We start from the raw sequence: 20,497 nt of genomic DNA on the forward strand, positions 1-20,497 counted from the left end.
GGACCTTCAAAGGTCATCTAGTCCAACCCCCCTGCCATGAGCAGGGACATCTTCAACTAGATCAGGTTGCTCAGAGCCCCGTCCAGCCTGGCCTGGAATGTCTCCAGGGATGGGGCATCTACCACCTCCCTGGGCAAACTGTGCCAGTGTTTCATCACCCTCATTGTAAAGAATTTCTTCCTCATGTCATGTCCTGAATCTCCCTCCTCTAGTTTAAAACCATCACCCTTTGTACTATCACAACAGGCCCTGCTAAAAAGTCTGTCCCCATCTTTCTTCTAGGCCCCTTTTAAGTACTGAAAGTCCACAATAAGGTCTCCCCGGAGCCTTCTCTTCTCCAGGCTGAACAACCCCAGCTGTCTCAGCCTATCCTCATAGGAGAGCTGTTCCAGCCCCCTGATTATCTTGGTGGACCTCCTTCGCTCACCCCTCCTCCAATGCCTTGCTACCACCCTCCACCCCTGTACCATTTCATCCTCTTCCTCACCTGCTGGGTCGTGAGAAGCTATGCCAAATTCCTGGACCGCTCTGTGCTTTAGGGTAGTGTGATGACTGCACAGTCCTGTGACTGATCACCTAAAAGGTCTAGAGCTGATGCTTGTTTTTGGACTGCCAGGTGTTTTGGCAAGGAGGCTTGCCTGCACAAGTCAGCCAGCTGCCAATGCAGGCAGGCAGATGTGTGTTCCCGTCAGCTAACAAATTACCCTACAAGCTACAACCACCTCAAGGCTATGCAGGACCGGGCTGAGTTTTGTGCAATTATCTAATAATCTGAGACTAAAAACAAAGAGATAAATTTGTTCCTAGAAAGAAGAACTTTATACTTCCACACAATATTTTCAGTAGAAGCACATGACACATAATGTGTTATGAAGACTTAGAAGTGCAAGTGCAAGCGTTATTTTTGGATAAATTGGTAAACGTGATTAATTTGAACAGTAGGAACATGGCAGTATTGACTGTGCGTGGAGTATAAGAAAATGTTTGGCCATTATATCTTTTCCATACTTCTGTACTGTCTTGCTCACAGTGCTGTGGGATGGGAAATACTTCAGAAACTGCTTTATTTGGACTTGTAGATGGACCAAGTTCCCTGGGCATTATTTTGAGTGGGGACCAGACACATTTCCCATGTCTGACTGCATCGTCTCTGCAGAAATGGGGAAAGTGCGACTGCAATAACCCTGGGCAAAACAGGGATGCGACCAGCAAGGTCCCCGCAGCCAAGAGGAGCCGCTTTGCTGCCACCGCAACGACTGAGTTTGGCCACACCAGGAGGAGGATTAAAGGTTTGCCTGTGCCACACAGAGAAATGTGTCACTGTGGCTTGTGTGCGTGATCTGAACTATTTGAATGTGCTTGGGAAAGATGCCAGTCTTCTGCAGGTGTGTCTGTTTTCCCCTTCCTGTAGTTATTGTTGTTATTAATCATTGCCACCATATTGTGGTTATTTTTTTATATCATTCACTATATTAAATGTCAACTTGGCTCCCAAGAAGAAATGACAATGGTTACAGAAAAACAGTGATATCGTTTTGCCAAAAGCTGCTAGCTAAGTAGAGAAAGCCACTATATTTTGTGTACTTGTGTCCCTTTATGCACCCTCCTCCTGTCACATTAGTCTTGAAGACTTCAGTGGGAATATTTATGGTGGAAACTACTACCGAATGCCAGTAATAGAATCAGTTTGGCCTTTGTGAAAGAGCATTAAATCACAATGCAATGAGAAGGGGCAAGAGTCCTCACGCTTATTGCAAGAGCTATTTTTAGATATGGATATTCAGACTTTCCTTATCAGATAATTAGTCATCACAAGTAAAGGCAAGATAACTTTTGAGAATAAAATAAGGAGCCATTGAAACCTTTTCTGAGCTTCCAGTACAGGTTGATTTAGCGAAGATTGAAGCCTCTGTACCTGACTCCAATAATTTAGTAATAGGAAAGGGCAAAGCACAAAAAAAAGTCTGAACCAATCATAATGTCTGTCCAATTTGTAGGCCAAAGAACTGAAAAGGACATTTACCTGGATTTCTGTTTCAACCTGGTATTGCAGAGGTGCAATGGGGCTATAAAAAATCAAGAAAGGTATTTTACAGCCAATGTAGTCTCATGTGAAAAAAAGAAGGGGAAAATCCTGACTAGACAGAGAGACCGCAGAGATTCTCCATATTCACAGGAAATTATGTTCTGACTATAAGGCCACAAAATAATGCTGTCAAAAAAAATGCCAAAAGCCATGTAAATCTGTGGTGAGGGGATCATCACTTTGTAGAATAGTCAAGATAATGATGCTGCTGTATTTGGCACTGGTTACGTTTCATTTGGATGGCTGCATTACATTTCAGGCACATAGATAAATTGGCGGAGTTCAAAGGAGAATAACAAAAAATGATGAAAAGGGTTGGAAAAGTAGACCTATGAGATAAGGTTAGGGAAACTGAGTATAGCTAGTCTGGAACAAATTAACTGAAATGGCAGCAGGGAGGATTTAGGTTAACTACAAACCAACCTTTATAGCTTTAAGAAAAGGTCAGCCACGGAACAAGCTGCCAAGGAAGGTTTTAGACTCACCATCAGTAGAGATACTAAAAGGCAGGAGACCATCTGCCAGGGACAGTTTAGGGATTAAAAAAAAAAAAAAAGAAAATAAAAAGAAAAAAGCACTGCCACAATTTAAGAGTCGAGCTAAATAGCCTGTTCGTGATCAGATTTTAATGGACTAAAAGTGGCATGGCTTCTCTCTTTAGGCTGAGTTCCTAGATCTTTTCACTGTGAAGATCATCTTGATAGTATAAACCAACACAGGTCAATTCTGCTGATTTCAGATTGGGAATGATACCTTCACTTGAATATTTACAAGGCATAGATGTCTAAATATTAACTGAATCACATCAATAATACACTCTCCCTTTTTTCCTCATGAGGCTTTGAACATGTGTATAAAGCTGATATTGAAATAAAGAATATTTAATGTAGGTTAAATCACAATTAAAATCTAAGGTTTGTCATATCCCTTAGTATTGCAAGTAAATAATGGGCTGGGCCAGGCCTGTCCAGTGATCTGGGGCTTGTGAGAACCATATTCAAAAAGATTTCAGATCAGGTTAAAATTATGGTGACTGGTAAATGGTCAATAATGGATAGAAAGTCATTTCTACATTGCTGTACATTTACGGCACTGAGGTGACATCGGAGTCTAAGCACCACTTGCAGCCTCACAGCAAACTGCTGTCAGGAGATACCTTCAGAAGCTTCTCCTTGCTGTAAGTCAGCTGCTGGCTTGTGAGGTTGAAGGAAACATTAAGCAACTGAGCCCAAACAGCTTTCAGTGGAAATTCAGCTGAACTGCTGGGACTTTATTTTGGAAGTTTCCACAGTCAGTTGCCAAGTCTAAAATGAGAGCCGGCAGGTAATGACTGAGGGTATAAGAGGACACCTCAGGTGCCTCTCAGATGCAGAGGCCTCTGGTTATGCATACACAGAGCACAACTACTGAGGGTGAGATGTGTGCCACAGCCATGTCCCAAACCAGGGCCATCTATACCTTTGGGGAGACTACCATGTCCTACCCCCTACAAACACCTCCTCAAACTTTGGGTTTTAATGTATAAGAAACCATGACGTGCTCAAGCTGGTCTTCTGCTGTGGGTGAGCAAGGACCATGGCCTCCAGTAACACTTGCTGTCTCACATAGGCATGCCCCCACCCTGCTGCATGATTTCTTGGGATCCAGTGGGCTTTGGACTGGTGTTTGTGAAGCACTGGGTGGCAGGTAGAATTCACTGGGTTACATTAACACCTCCTGGCAGTGGCCAGCTTCACAGTGGAGAGTCTGTGCTCCTTTGAGGTGTGAGCCCTGCGGGAGGATGGACATGAGCAGTCAATCGTCTGAGCTGAAGAGAAATTGCCTTTGGATGGCTCAGTAAGTTTCAGCAGCATTTTCTCTTCCCAGCTGTGCTTCTCTGTTGCTCAGAGGATTCCCTTCTACCTATCCACCTCCACTGCATACTCCAGCAGATGCTTTCACAGACATATCTGGGCTGCTGTGCTCAGCTGACATACTTTGGAGCAATTTCAAGAAGGCTGCAAGCTGAGATGTTGTGCCAGGGCTGAAGCAGATGACACAGCTGCTGTTGCTAATGCCCATTTCAAAGAGCAGCCTGGTGGGCATGTCCTGCTGCAAGGAATCCCATGGGGACTCTGCCACACTCACCCTGGACCTGCATGGGGAATCCTCACAATTTCTTGGTCTCAAAGGACAGATTTGAGCTCTATTGTGTTGCAGCTTGGGTGACTGAAGGCAAATAAGCCGGGGGGGGAAATGTCACTTGTTTCCGTGGGGCCTCTGACCTTCATACGTACAACCAAAAGCTATCTACATCTTTCTCTCCTCCCTAGAAGGGATACTGCAGTATAAAGATGGACAGACCCCTAATGTGGACAGGGAGACTGCAGGGCACAGTGAGGCTGGCAGGCCCCTGGGGCCAGGACTGTGGGAGCTCCAGCCAGGGGCAGGGCAGCCAGGAAGCACCAGGGCAACTCCAGACCCAGGCATCAGACACCCGCCTTGGGATGGGCCAAGGCCAGGACGTGGTGGGCCCAAGCTTGGCGGGACCATGGCTGGGCAGGACAGGGCTGTGGGGAGCAGGAAGCTGGTCCTGCAGCAGCATCACTGGGGCAGCGGCTGATGGTCCTGGGGAAATGATGGGCAGCCCGAGGCCCTGGACAGGGTTGGGAAGCCCCAGGGGATTTACATGGTCCTCTCTATGGCTAAGGTGGGGAGACCTCTAGGGGTCGTCAGGGGGCAGTCAGGGCTGTTGGTGACCTCATTGTCCTGACACGGCCTTCCCCTCCTTGTGAGTCTCAGGGAGCCTTCTTATAAAACTAAGGAGCAAAGAATGGGATTTTTTGTGTAGAAAGCAGCAATATAGGAATTTTTCATCTCACTTTTCATCATTCCTCTTTTCAGGTGATTTTTAAGAATGTTGCAGAACATAGATGTCACTGGAGTCCCACTGGTCACACCACACTCCTGTGAGAACTGAACATGCCATCCCACCTTTACAGCTCCAGTCCCTTAACCAGTTGCTTTTCTGCAAGAGGACCTGACTATTTGCTCCCAGATGGTTTAAGATCTCTAAGAGGCACGCACAAGAGTCCTATCAAAGTTGTATTATGTCATATCATAGTTTCTCTCAAGCTACCTAATGGAGACAGTCTTTGTAAATCTCTGAACCCTCCTAGAGCCCTTTCTAAAATCTGTTATGAATTTACTACTGCCTGTTCCCCTGGAATTGAGGCCAGCATGAGCAATGGGTTGAACAAAGCAACTGCTGTGTATCTGAGCCCCTCTGCAAGATGTGGTTGAATCTCATCCATTCCTGGCAATGTGTTATTACTAATTTTTCCAGGTTATTCCAAACTCTCTTCTACTGGCCCTTCAGTCTGTGGATTAACTCCTTAGGCTGATGTATTCTAAAAAAGATCCCTGTTGTGGGAGCCTCTGCTCTGAGCCTTAATGCAAGATTCATTTTAACTTTCTGCAAGACCTCTAATTCCCCACATCCCCATGATCCTCCACTAGGCTACTGGTCTGAGGAATGTTTGAAAAAAGTTTCATTTACCTTCAGCAAGCCACAGGTTGGCTTTGGCTCAACTTTCTGTGTTTAACTTGATAGCATTTTGTTCTTGATAGAATGCTCTTTTCCTCATTTGAGCATTCTTGTGCTTTCTGACAGTGTTTCTTTGCTTCTAGTAGTCTCCTTTGCTGTTTACTTCTACAGGTTATTTTACAATCCAGGCAACAATGTGAACAAAGGATTTATAAGGCTCAGACAATTGTTCCGATCACTGAGCTGCAGGTTATTCTCTTTTGGGACAATCTGACAGTAATTTGGAGCAGAAGCAGTATGGAAGTATCTGGGGAAGGTGTGGGTGTATGTGCTGGGAGTGATAACTCTTTTTCCTGCAAAATCTACTGCTCTGAATAATCCTTTATTTCACCTGTGTGAACCTTTGGTTTATCAGTACAGATATCGTCCTCATTCAAATTTTGCTTTCCATGACTTGGTTTCTCCCAGTTAGGTAGTGCCAGTGAACTACCGAGTTCAGTGAGTGTCTAGAAGTTAAAAGACCTACGTAGTATCTGGAATGTTGGAGTGTTCTCTTTGGTCCATCTTAATAAAGTTCCTGGTTAAATCAAACTCCTTTCTTCACCTCAGCAATATCCAGATAGGTCTTTGAAAAGTACAAGTTAGTGGTAAGAAAGGAAATTAAAAACTGCCACCTTAGATATGAACAAAAGATCAATGAAAAGCAAGATTCAGAAGCAAGAAAACTCTCTTCTCTTGGGAACATGAACCAAATTTGTGATGCAAACACATTTTCATAAAAAGGAAATTGTCTGACATGGGCAGCCACAATTAATCCAGATTTCATTCCAGTTCACTATTTCCTCCTTATGTTTTATGGTATATTAAGACTGTATTTGTAAGATGCGCTCTGAACTTCATATTACAGAATACCCTTGCTGCTGAAAGACCCATAATTCATTTACCCACAGCCCTTGTTGCTGTGCTTCAATAATGTAATCACTTTCTCTGTGTCCCAACCATATGATTATTCCTGTTGTGTAGGAAATTTAAGTCCAAGGAACGTCAGAACAAATATAAAAGCCTAGTGCTTACCCATAGTTTTTATTCAATTAAGCAGCCATTACAGAGCTCATGCTATTTCAAATGACATAATGCAGAATGCAAATGCAGTCCTTTATTACAGATATATGTTCATCTAAACAAAATGGCACCAACACAATCCGAACCCATTACAATTTTTAAATTATTATGCTAAGGCGATTATTTTATGGTGAGCAGTCTCTGTGAAAGACAAGTAGGGAATCTGGGACCTCCACAAACCACACTTTCAGCAAAGCAGCAGTGTTATTTGGGGTTTATTTGTGAAATTCCTAAATGCAAAGAAACAGTGCACTATTTTCTGAGTACAAAGTACTTGTTTAAACCTTTTCTAAACCTTCCTATATACACAATATGAGCAGCCAATTCCCAATCGGGCCTAAAGTCAGACAAGATCCTTACTTAGATCCAACCTGAGACTGGTCTGTTACTCTTTTACAACAGGGAGAAAATAGAAATACTTCCCAATTTAAAACAGACATTGTTGTGGTTGCTTTTTGTTAATCAAAAACTGGACTAATCCAGTGGTAAAGTAAGGGGCTCATATAAAGTTGAAAACAGAGCAGTGCAAATGGAGACAGGGAGTCTATTACGATTTACCCATCAAATACTGAAAATAATATGAAGAGAGGTGGTATAGAAATGGTTACTGATTATGTAGATACTGAAAAGCTGCATCAAAAAGAGAGTTTAGAGAGTCAGTTTCTGTTTTCACACACCAAAATAAAAGGGGAGGAGGTGTTTGGAATTGTGTTTTGGTTTGCTTTTTTCTTTATTTTTCCATAGCAGTCAGTGTAGTCCAAGCTGGGTAATTCTGAACGTTATCATGCAAAGAGGAACAATGGGGACAATTTTCCCACTTAAACCACCTTATTGGCATAATTGCAAAACAAAAATAAACTGCTCACTGCTTCCTATACCTCTTCCCTTCATGCCAGCTTCTGTCAGCAACTTTTTACTTCCAGCTCATTATGAGAAAGTAATTTTATTGTCACATTTGGCTGGCAGCTGGAATTCTCCAAATGAGGTAAGCAGGGCTGAGACATGTGCTCTCATCCCTCAACAAAACCCTTGTAGCATACGGTGCTGTTATGTCTCCAAGCTTTACATGAAAACAGGCATCCGGGCTGGGTTCATTTGTAACGCTGTGGTTGCCGGACTAATATGAAAAGACAGATGAAGGCAGACACTTTAATTACTTCACCCTAACTTTTTATTACAACATCAAGTAAAATGGTGAGTTACAGAGGATAACATGCGCGAAACATCTGGGACAAAGTCACACACAAGCTCACGGTTTGTTATCTGCCAATGGGGTTTTAAATACTGATGTTTTCTGTACATGCATCTTTGTATTATTTCTGATTTTCTTGATAAATCATTTTGGGATTACTATGTTTTAAGCTGTGAGGTAGCTACTAAGACTGGGACCCCGCTTTTTTCTTCTGGAATTTTCTGAACTGGGACTGTATTGCCACAGCCGCCCGCTCTGTCTCTGGCGCATCCATGTCTATGTCAAATTCTTCTTGAACCTTCTTCTGCCCATCTGCTCAAAGAAAACAAAACAAAACATCAACAGTTTTTCAAGCAGTGATAATCACTGGACAGCACTGGTGAAAAACTCTGCCCCTCTCTCCTTCAGAGACACAGCTGCAATGGGAAGCATATTCAGAAAAAAACCAGAAGTATGTTCAGGAAAAAACCTGGGACCAGTTTTGGCAAAGACAGCTGATCAAATTGTCCACCCCTCCCAGTAACAGAGTCTGTGACAGCCCATTGGTATCTTAGCAGTGAGGAGTGATATTCAAATGGTGCTCGGCGGTCACCAAGCATCACCTTGACATCTGAGCAAGTGCTCTCCTGTGCAGGGAGTAATGGTGAGGGGCAGAGGGACTCTCCTTTGTCACCCTGCAGGTAGAAGTTACTTATATCCACATGTTTACTCTAAAACAAATGTACCTTAACAATATTTTACAGTAGGGATTGAGACCCTGTGCCTATCACACCTTCTGCGTTACATAAGAGATTATACCAAGGTAAATTTTCATCCTTTTCACTTGTTTCCTGTCTCATCCCTTTCAACACCTACTGCTCTTCCCCTTTGAATCATTTATGTTCAATCTCTGCCACTGTGCTGCTTCCCTCACTTTTCTCTGGGTTCTGTTGTTGCCTTTCAGTCTTGATCCTTGGCTCTTTGTCTTCCTTTATTCCCAGTCCTCAGCTCTTCATTCTACTGCATTTTGCTTCCACGTGCACAATCCAACTGACTTTGTTGAATTTTGCTTCATGCACCTACATGTTAAAAGTACAGCTCTGGGAAAACTCCTGCCCTCACTTTGAAGATAACCCTGATCTGCCTGGACCAACAATGCAAGAATGCACATTCACTCCACTACCCTCATCATATCATTGAGCTTCTCTTCTCTATAAACTTGTTTGTTAAACTCACTTATTTAAGTTTTGTAACCCAGTCCTGCAGTGAACATCATGCCAGGAGTCTGCAGACAGTTTACTTAAAACAGTTGTGGGAATTCACCCATTTTGAATCCCTTTGCTTTTTATCACTGAGATTAATAACTCCTGGATGCTAATCCTCAAGTACTGTTAATGTAAATCAAGGAAAACACTTCCAATGTATTATTAAAATGAAAAGAAACTTATACTGTCCTCTATCTCTCCTTCCCACTAGAAAACTGGGATAGCATTTCATGATTTTAGCATGTCTTGAAGTATTTCTTGCCCTTACTTTTTGTTCTTATTCAAAACTCATTTTTTGTGTCCATTTTCCATGAGCAGAATCCACTCTAAACATATTCCACACTGATTTTAACCATAATAACTGAATAAATGCAGATATTTTAACATAAAGGAAAAGTCCACTTAATATTTTATTTTACTTAGAAGAACCTTTAAGAAGAGAGATGAAACTGTAAGAAGAAAGAGAAAGTCTGGAGAAGAAGAAGAGCTTGAGAGCTTACTGAAACTTTGATTATATGGTATAATGAAAAGTTAGGTTATCAAAATGAAGATTTTATGGAAAAAAACAAGTCATACTAGTATCCCATCACACTTCCACAGCCATTAAATCCAAGAACCAGCACAGTTTGTGCAACTGCTCCAGTAACATAACCACTTAAGTACAGAAGTACAATTATTGCCTTATATTTCATGGGGAAAGGGAAGTGAGGGTCAGAAGTGATTACCTTATGCTCACAAGTTGTTGACACAGCCAAGGAGAAAACTGAACTCTTCCGTTAAAGCCATAACTGAAACTTACTGAAACTTAGAGTGGCTTGTTCAAGAAACAGAAATTGTTGTACCAGTTCCTAAACTAATAAGACAATAACGTTTTGTGAAAATTTTCCTGTTGCCAGATACCATCTTCTCTACATTGCTGTGTACACAACAGAGAAATGGAGATATTTTTCAAATTTAAAGAGGACTTATCATCTCCACAATGACTTAGTACCATTTTGTTGGTATTTTAGGGGGCTGGCTTTGATTTGGTATTATTGTGTTAGAGGGAAGTAAGACAAGAAATCACATTTTATATGGAAACAAACCAAAAAAGGGCTTCAAAACATCCTGCAAAAAAATGAAAAATTTTCAGATAGAACATGTAAATATAGACCTTTCATTTGAAATTTTTGAGTGAAAAATATCAATAGTGTGATCAGCTAGCTCTAACAGCAACCGCTTTGTGATACCATTAATAAGAAAATGAAAACTGTTTTATTTATCTGTATACCAGAATGTGTCCTCTACTAATAGGGTCCTCTTAACTTATTCTAAAGAGTATCACTTACGGAGAAATACTCTTATTTCTTATAGAGAAATATTTTATCAAGATGTTTATACCAATAATGTAATAAACATTGAATCAGCTTTGAAATTGATGGAACTAATGTCTTCTCTTTTTTGCTCAATGATTTTCATTTTTGTTGTAACATTCTTAGAGTTAGGATCCTCCCTAACCATTCACTACACGCAGGCATCAGTCTTAACTGTAGAAAACAAAAGTGGAGTTTATGCATAATTTTTAGATTTTCAGTATATAAATTATTGTCCCTTGGAAATATTAATAGGGAAACATGGACAGATGGAATGGTAGACACAATTGGTTTCATACTTCTTGATGAAATTTGGCTTGTAGAACTCATTTCCTACACAGCCAAATCTTAGCAGTTTGTTAACTTGCAGTAGTGACTCAGCAATCTTACATTAAGATTTTATAGACTTAAGAAAACACAGCATTTAGTACAATTTTTCTCTGAAATTTCTAGGCTAATCAATCTTTGTGTGATGTGAATCATCATCACTGCCTTTAAATCAATTATGCTACAATAATTTACCACACCTGAAGAACTACAATAATTTACCTACGATTTATGTACAATAATATCTTAAGATCTGTCTGACTTCCTTTTAATTTTTGACCCATTCTTGTTGAATTCCAAACCAAAATTCCTTATGAACTCTTTCTGTATTTCTCTTTTGCCCATCACTAAGGAGAAATGGCAGGATGAAGAGTTTTCAGCCATGACTTAGACTGGTAGATTAAGAAATTAGAAGTGTTCAAAAGAACCAAGAAATTTATAAAGTTAAAGAAGAAATTCATTGATAGATTACAGATGCTATAGAAACATATGTATAATTATTATACATATACATATAATGTACATTATATAACAAAATGTATATCATCTATAGATAATGTATATGACAGGCTTGTGTTTTCTTTCTCCCTATGCCCATCTTTCCCTTTCTCTTTCTAGATACATGCATGGTATGTCTGTATTTTAATATATAGAGAATATATATGAATATATATAGAAACAAACAGACATATTTGCTTAAGGAGTTTTAAGTTCTTTGTTAAACTGAAAAGAGCTGGATGAGGTATTTCCTGCATTTTGGGAGTGGATTTTCTTGGAGTTCTCCCCAAAACATTTTCTGTTGATGACTGTCACAACACAGATACTTTAACAGATGGATTGTCAATCTGGAGAGAAAATTAAGCGGTGTGCCTTCTTCGGCTTTTTCTATGGTATGGGAAAAAGATTTTAGCTTTTACCTTGAGTTGCTTTACTAAAAGTAGCCTAATGATTTAAAATATATCCCACCCTGCTAACTATACTGTTGCTGTTTTAGTGGTTAACGAGAGTTCACTGCATGAGTTCTACATCCTCACGGTAGAGGGGCTGGATGTAGGTGGTCTTTAAGTCTCATTCCAACCCACACCATTCTATGAATTAAGAATTGATCCACTTATTTTCAGTGAAAACCCAGCCTGTGCTCAGGACCTTCACAGGCTAGAGCTGACCTCACTGCATCAATATGAGTGACCGAAAACCCTTTTGCACCCTTGCCACACTGGCTTTTACCTGTCAGTAGTTGTTCATGTATCTTATATATGCAGGCTATTGAGTTTGAATGCTCAAATATTGGAACTCATGCAGAGAACTGAAAGCAAGCCCACAGAAATGTTCCTCTTTCATTCATTGTCTCCCATATCTAGATTTCCTTTCATAAGGGATCACAAGCTCAGAAGCAACTCGAAGACCCAGGAAATTTTCACTCTCAGTAGGCCAGGGCAGCACAGAGATAAGCACTTGCATAAGCTTTACTCTTGGACTTGCTTTTTTCATTCCTACCGGTGGGAGAAACCATACTGTCTGATAACAAGCCACCTTTTACTAAGCTACTTTTATGTAGCAATAAAGGTAGATCTGGATTCCCTCCTCATCCTCAGACACACACACACTTTTGTTGATATCTACATTTTCTAGACAGATTTCTTCCATATGGATATCCAAGAATCCCTGGACTACCACAGGCCCACATGAGGAAACTAGGAGGAGCAAGACTGTTGTCAGTAGACTTCAGTTCACAAGCTACTTGTGATTTTGAGAGATTCAGAAATCAAAAAGGGTTCATAAGCACCAGCCTGCACTTTCTGCTTTCTGAGGGAATTTGGTTTCATTAGCATCAAAAAAAAAAACCAACAACAAAAAGCCAATAAACCTAACCATTCCTTCTACACTCAGCTATTTCAAAGCTTTCCCTGAAAGATTTCTTCACACTTAGTCCAAATTCCCTCTCCAGTGATTCCCACTCTTTTTCTGAACGTGCCATGACAACCTGAGGGAGACAGTACATGGTCCCTGCTGCATTCTGACCACCAACAAACAGGGCAAGTGAACAGAACAATCCCACACCAACAGCCATGGTTGGACATAACACAAGTCCAGTATCTGATGAGTTTTTCAAAATCATGTGTTTAATGTGGACTGACTCTGGCCATGTGTTAATTCAGGCACATCTGAGTTGTAGTGGAACAAACTCCTTGGGGCACAACATCAATTGCTCAATGAGTCCCACCATCATAAGGAGCCACCCTGTGGTCTCAGCACCAGTCTGGCACTACAGTCTACTTTGCAGGACTGAAGACTGAGACAACTTGCAGGGTGCAGATATTACTTCGGTACATGCAATAGACATCCCAGCAGGAAAGCCTGAAACACCACCTAATTATCTGTTTTTCAAATCTAACATCCTGAAAGCTCATTTCATATCCTTGCAATTGAAATAGATCTATTTATTCCATTTCCAGATGAAACATTATAATGCTGTCTCCGTAATGTGCTACAGTGCCTTACAATCCATTGCAAAAGCTGGATGGATAATGAAGCTGCCTGTAACAAGGAAAACAATCAAATCTTACACACGAATCTATCCCACAAAATCTCAAGAAATGCAGTGTAAGTGTAATTATTCATAAATATGCCTTCAGCTATTTCTTTCATTTACTTTTCGGCTATAAAGTAAAATGAATTGTGACAACACTGGAAAAAGAAAACACTGCTTATTGCATATGAGCCAAAAGCAATCATTTGTGACCTTTGAGCACAGGCTAAACAGACTAGTCTTTTCTAAAAGTGTTTGTGGAAGTGCAAAAGCTGATGGGGTGGACTTGGGGGAAAAGAAGACGCAATCTTTATTCTCAGAATTTCTTCATCCTCCGGATGAATTATTTGTCAACTTCTTGAAAAACGTTCAGAATGAAAATTGCATTGGTCGGAGCTTCTAACTGGCATTTCATGTTTTAAGTGCCATCTTCTGCCCCTGCTCACCTGGTCCACATCCAGCAGGAATTATGGGACTATACTGAGGATGGAATATACTCATAAAAATACTGCATTTTTCAGGGGCTAAACTGCAGTATTTGGAAAAAGACTAAATGAAGCGTGGGACAGAATCACAGTGCCCCATAACACGCCGGAAACAGAATTTTGCCTCAGGCAGGATCATTACCTCCCGCTGCTCAAAAGATCATTCATGCTGTGACAATCTTTATGCTACTCTGATCTCAAGCTATTACACCAGTCTGTCCAATGAGGCAGAACAGTCCCTAATTAACGAGGACCAAAATGGGCAGGAATCTCACAGATGTTGACGTTCATATGGAACATTATCTTTCTCTGATGGGAAGACTCATTTTATCTGACTAGGCTCCACAAAGCAACCAGCCAGCTAGACAAAACATATGAATGCTTAGGTGTATGGAGGCCAGATTTAACTCCTTACAAGTACAGGTTTTGAAAGCCAAGAGTTGATGTGACCATTCTTTCCCTTCTTTTGAGTGGTGAGGAAGTGAAAGACAGGATCTCATTTTCTTCTAGGTGATTCAATCTAGCCTTTTCCTTCTGTGCAAGCTGAGGAAAAATAACACTATAACTGACCTTCTGGCTGAAGAATGAAGACAGTCTACTTCTCAACAATAAAAACTCTACAGTTAGTTGCCAGAACCACATTACCCAGCAGGCTCACTCTGAGCTTTTGTTTTGGTCACCCTGCTGCTCCCCAGGAGAGTGTCATTTCACAAAGCAGCCAAAAACATGGCAGTGTTGAGGGAGTGGACATTGCCCAAGCCCAAGAGAAGAAAGGAACCAGTACTGGCATGCAGCAGAGAGCCTTAATCTGACCTTGCTTCCTTTTATTTATTTCCTAGCTTTTTCTTTTGCTGAATGAAATGCTAAGTAGACACCTCTCTCAGATCATCAGCTCAGTAGCTGCAGTTTGCTGTGCTCTGTGGTGTCAGGAAGAAACATCTCCCAGAGCCTTGAGCATTGCACCAGTTTGGTGACCTCACTAGCTTACGGTACACAGCTTGCAGCTGTGGTCTGGGAAGACAGGCTGCTGTGAGGACTTTGCTTCAGCACCTCTCCAGTGATGGGGTGATCCAAAGAGAATTATTTATATGAGGAGCTTGTTATAGCACAGTGGGCTGATGAAAGCTCATTAGCACAGTAGGCATGCATTTTGAGGGACAGATTCCATGGCACTGCTGGCGTGATGCAATATTCGCATTGTCTAGAATGATCTTTCTGCATCAGGATATTATTTGTCTTTCTGTTAGCTCTGTTTGCCTCCTGAGCTACTGTCTAGGCACAAAAATCTCAGAGATTACTTTTTTCACATGTATGTTCCTGATGTCACAAGAAAAAGGTCTATGAAATTTTAGTCTGACTTTCCCAGGTTGATGCACTAATTTAAAGCCTTTGGTTCTTGTGATATTACTGGCTAATCTCCAGTTTGGTGGTCATTTGCAAAAGACCTAAATCTCTGGAAGCCTTCAATTACTTTAATTACTTGCATTACTAACACGCTGGCCTAATGCTAATGCAGTATCAGGCCTCTGTGGAATTACCTCAGTGTGACAGTCTTGTGGCTCCATGATCTCCTCAGCCACAAGAGGCACAATCCCTTCAATCCTCTGAGCAGCAACCATGGGACTATGCAAGACAGAAATTCTGTTTTCTTCCCCTTCCTATCAATTCCTGCACCACTGGGTATCACTATCTAACTGTTATATAGGTAATCCAACTCAAATGTTCAGCTACTTCATTTTTAAGGACAGAAATTTTCTCTCATTATCTTAGGAATAACACAATGATTTTTCTTCCTGCTCATTAAAAATGCTGCAGGGTAAGATACTCATCTTGTGACAAGGACTGCACCACTACATTTGTTCTTGTCTCTTCACTCCATAAAGTACTCAGATATTCAAGGGCCACCTTGCAAAGTCACAGGCTGCCAGTTCTGTTTGACTGTCAGTAGGTAGACACTCAATAATGGGGACGTTATGAATTTACACAAGGGTGTTCATTTTCCATGGCTAGTTATTTGAAGGTAGCAGGTGCTGAAGAAGTGTGATGTGTGCACAGCAACCATCTCTGAAACTGAAGAGAAAACCCTGGAGCTCAGTAGTCTCCTGTGACTTCAAAAGCACAGTGTGAAGGGAAATAAAGGTTAGCATTAGTGAGCAGATTAAATGTAACAGCTATTTTTATCTGAACCACACCAACTGGCCCCTTATCATCACTCAAAGTAAGCCACAAAAGAATTAACATCCTTCGATTCAACTGTAAATTACAATTTGGTATAAAGAAGATGACATCATTAGGCAACCAGATTCTTTTCTTCTTCAAATTGGCCTTTAACTTTGTAATACAGTGTTGTTATCTTGAATTCAAAAAATCAGTTTTGCTGTAGAAAACAGTGGTCGTTCTTTCATTATTTTAAAAATGTTATTTCAGCATGAGGCTTTTGAAGTGTCTGATTAATCTTTTTTTTTTTTTTTTTTTATTTCCAAGTTGTAGTGTAATAATGTTGGAGAGCAGTAATACTATTTCTACCATAAGATAAACAAAGTAGCACAGAATTATGTATATTGGGGTAACATAATGAAACAGAAAGGAATAGTAATAAAATTCACTTTACAAGAATTGTATTTTCAACTAATTTTTCACTGCAGATGTACTGATTTTGCTCAACAATTAATAAAGAGACAAATCTTATTTTTTCTTTAAATGCTAATATTATGCAAGCAATCATTCCTCATCTTCAAAATAATTAATGTATCACTTACAGACTTTTAAAAGGGCTTACAAATGCATAACTGATGCACAGATAGGTATGTAAGTCTTAATGGGGATCTACAAGGTATTCTTGGCATGAAACTAGCAACCATAATTAACAACCCCATGTGAAGACCAAACATTGTGGAAGTTTAACAAGGAACATAGCAAACTAAAATGGCCATTTTAGCTGGATAATCTCATCTCTTACTAGATAAAGCTGCATCTGCAACTGAGGAGCACTAGGCTGACTGGTAAATGCAATAGAAGCCTCTAGGAACTAAAATGAAGTAGTGCTGGGGATCAAGTCCTGGCACAGTCAGGTCACTCTGTCACTGCAGAAGGATGCCCCACCAGCAGGGATAATACACTTAACCCTAAGTCCTCTCCTCCAGGAGAGGGAGCCATGATCTTCCTCAAAAATTAAGTCCAAAGTTATGGGAGTTTCTTTTTGCAACTGCATGCATGTGATTCTCAATATCCCAGCCAAGTTTTAAATGAGAATCGTTATGACGTATTCTTAATTTCCTGTGCAATTTCCACTTGCCACTTCCTCAGTAAACACTGTGCCTTTAAACAGCTTTTGCTGTTCGACTGTGGAAAGAGATACATTTTAGTAGTGCGTGAAGCAAGCTGCCCTCTTGCCTCACTAGTCAACTGCTTGATTAATATATGATCAGTTACTTTCCTATTATGGTAGCATTCAAGCACTCTGAGTCCTAGCTAGGAACCCTAATGTGGTTACAAATGCAGAACAATTAATTCTCCCACCCGTCCTCCACCCCTCAGTACCATGACCTCTACAAAAGTGTATTCAGCAATAAAGTTTAAAATAACAACAGGAGAACTTCCTCAAGGCTGTCTCCTCAGCTACTCCAGCACGCTACCACTGTGGCTCAGGCATCATCCGCAGCTTCTCTAGAGCATATAACACTCCACGCAGCCAGTGTCATGGCTGGGACTGTTCCTGCCTGGCTACAGTGGCCGCACCGCATGGACAGGACCGTACTTTGCAGGCAGGGTGGGTAAGAGCACCCTGGGGTTTTGAGGGAAATAGAGTTTTGCCTTATTGATGCAAGCCATGCTGCACCACTTTGCATCAAAGTCAGAGAAAAGGCTTTAACTCAATTTTCTAATAGAGATGTAGCCTCCAGCACTTCAAAACACTTTGTAGCTCTAGACCACTAGGCAACTGAATCAAAATGAGCTGGCACTTGCCATTAATAATGTGGTGACCAATAGTACGTGAGAGCCCTTGCGAGGAAAATGCGAAAGAAGAATGCTTGTCTTCCAATGTGATCCTGCCTCCCTTGTGTTGCATAATGGCTTCATCTTCCAGGAATGCTTCCCTGCTTCCCCCCCACCCCCGCCCCAACACCCTTCTTTACAGTTTATAAGGGTAGCTAGGGAATAAGCTAAGAGAAATAGCAGCGATCACAATATGCCACAGAGAAGTAGCAGAAAAAGAGGTTCAAATTCATGTACTGCCAAAGTGAGATGAGCTGGGGAAGATGGCATAGGTTATAGAGGAAAAACTGTCAATCAGAAAAAGGAGAGGAGTCAATCAAAAGAACTGCAGTATGGAGTCAGAAGGTGTTTCTCTTCACACACAAAATGAAGAAAATGAAGAGCAAGATTTTTGCCCTGCACATCTTCAGAGTGGAAAGTAAGAGCAGTTTCTAGACATCACTGTATACCAGCAGATTTCTGTTAGCAACTAATGAGAGCGCTATTTTAAGTTTTCGCAGTAACTTTAATAAAAACTGTTATATGAGAGCTTGGAAAGTCACAGTGAGAAGATATCCTCCTCTTCTAAAATCCATCACTAGATTTTAATTACAAAGTATGTAACCACACACTCAGCAGTGGACAGTATCAGGTATAGGAACTGAGCTTTACCATTCAACATTACACTCTTAAGCAAAGGAGTAATTTCAGTATCTTCAATGCCTTATCACACAATGTCAAAAAACACTTTGTAAGGAAGATTATCTGTAAGAAACATTTACTTTACTGCATAAATTAAATGCAAAAAACAAACAACTTACATTTTGTCCAAAAACTGCAACTTGTTTTTGCATGAACATGGGCACTGTTGGGTGAGGGTAACCGGATAATTACTTGGGCACAATCCCACCACGAAAAAGCCATTGCTTTAATACAGGTATGTGTCATGGGTTTTTAACATCTTGCACTACATGCCAGCTTGGAGTGCTTGTGGAGGCAGTTGGGCTGTTCTCAAAGTCTTGCAGATAGAAGAGGAACCTGTAAGGTTAAAGATGCCCAGGGAAGCAACTGGAGTCCTTTAGAAACAGAACGAAATTGTCATGGAGTACCTGATCCAGCCCACAGATTGAGCTGAACAGTCTAGGACAGGGGTGTCAAATTCATTTTCATCGGGAGCCACATCAGCCTCATGTTTGCCTTCAAAGGGCCAAATGTAATTTTAGTACTCTGTAAACATAAAAGTAGTTGCATTTGTGTATTCGGCAAAAGAAAGTTTGTCACTCCTCCATAAAATCAAATGCATCCCACCAGTAGATCCCCAGAGATGCAATGGATATAAACCCTCAGCTTCTGGAGCAGCTCCAAGGTAGTTCAGTCACAGTCTGAAGAAAGACCAGCATATTCTGATAGACATCTATTTACCATGACACCTGAGCTGCAAGTAGATCCTACATGCTCCTGCATGAATTGGCTTTGTAACTTCTGCTGCAACATCTACAAGTGCAACCAGATATAGAGCTGGATTGACACAGCCTGGTCCATAATCTTAATGAATGTTCTGTATAGCGACGTTCTGTCACAAAAAGTACAGAATTTTAGTGTCTCTGACTCCTGAAAGCACTTACCCAGCTGTAGTTTTCCAGCAAAAAGCAAAGAAATTCTGTTGTAGAAGAGTCTAGGAAATTTCCACTATTTTCTTTTGCTTCAGCTGTTACCCAAACAGAATCATTAACTCGAATTTACCGTGTCTCCATTGAACACAAAAATCCACATTTTATGTTTATTTCCCCCACAGGCTGGTTTTCTTATGAAGAGAGGGCCTCCTCAGGAGAATGCATGATACCACTGAAACAGCAGTAAGGAGAGACAAATCCTGTGGCAATATGGCTCTGAAAGAGGATGAGAAGGAATTATACACTGGAGGGTGTTGCCAGTGTATTCTGGGCTGTCTTGCCCTACAGCCATTTGGAAAGCCATGTTAAATGTTATACAGAACTCATTGGGCCAAACATTTACAAATCGGATTCTAGCTAAAAAGCTGTGTCCAATTCCTGAGAAAAATTCACTTAACCTAACTCGGAATCATAGAATCATTTCAGCTAGAGAAGATCTTTAAAATCATCAAGTCCAACTGGAAAAAAAAATTTAAAAAAATCTTGCAGGTGTTTACATCAGACCTCATCAGCAGCTCACTTTAGAAAGAAACTAATGGAGAAAGATAGGAACTGCAAGGGTGCAATTCATCTGACCTACTTTTAGGCAGATGTTTTTGGATAGCATGAATCTCACCCTTGACTCACCTTCCTATATTGGCTAGTTCTCTATTAGCTATAAAGGGAGTTCAAGGTGACTAGTTCTGATGTAGATATTGATCCTTAATCAAATGAATAACACTCCTTGAGCCTGAGTGGTGCCTGAACTACACATTGTGGAATTTCATATGAACACACTTATCTGCTATTTCATGTGAAATTCTTTCTCATCAAATAAATTATTTAGCCCTTATGAAAGGTACTACACTGAAACTGTAGAAGCTGAGAAATCTTATTTGCTTTGAGAAGGAAGAAAACAAAAGAAAGAGAGGTGGCATACCTTCTTACAATACTTCATCTGTGTGCTTCCATCCCATTGCTAGCAAAGAGAGAACAGCTCGCCTTC

General features: G+C 40.8%; 1 protein-coding gene across 1 annotated transcript in view; it reads right to left on the reverse strand.

The window, feature by feature from the left end:
• Window positions 1–8,110: 8,110 nt before the first annotated feature.
• Window positions 8,111–20,497, reverse strand: part of PCP4 (Purkinje cell protein 4) — a gene marked incomplete at both ends in the record, with an annotated part of 40,793 nt that continues 28,406 nt past the window's right edge. The window contains one exon of the mRNA XM_080354330.1: window positions 8,111–8,238. Within this exon, the coding sequence (XP_080210456.1) occupies window positions 8,111–8,238 (128 nt within the window). The remainder of the gene's footprint in view (window positions 8,239–20,497) is intronic.

The sequence above is a fragment of the Nesoenas mayeri genome (genome assembly GCF_963082525.1).
Source record: "Nesoenas mayeri genome assembly, chromosome: 1".
Classification (NCBI taxonomy): domain Eukaryota; kingdom Metazoa; phylum Chordata; class Aves; order Columbiformes; family Columbidae; genus Nesoenas; species Nesoenas mayeri.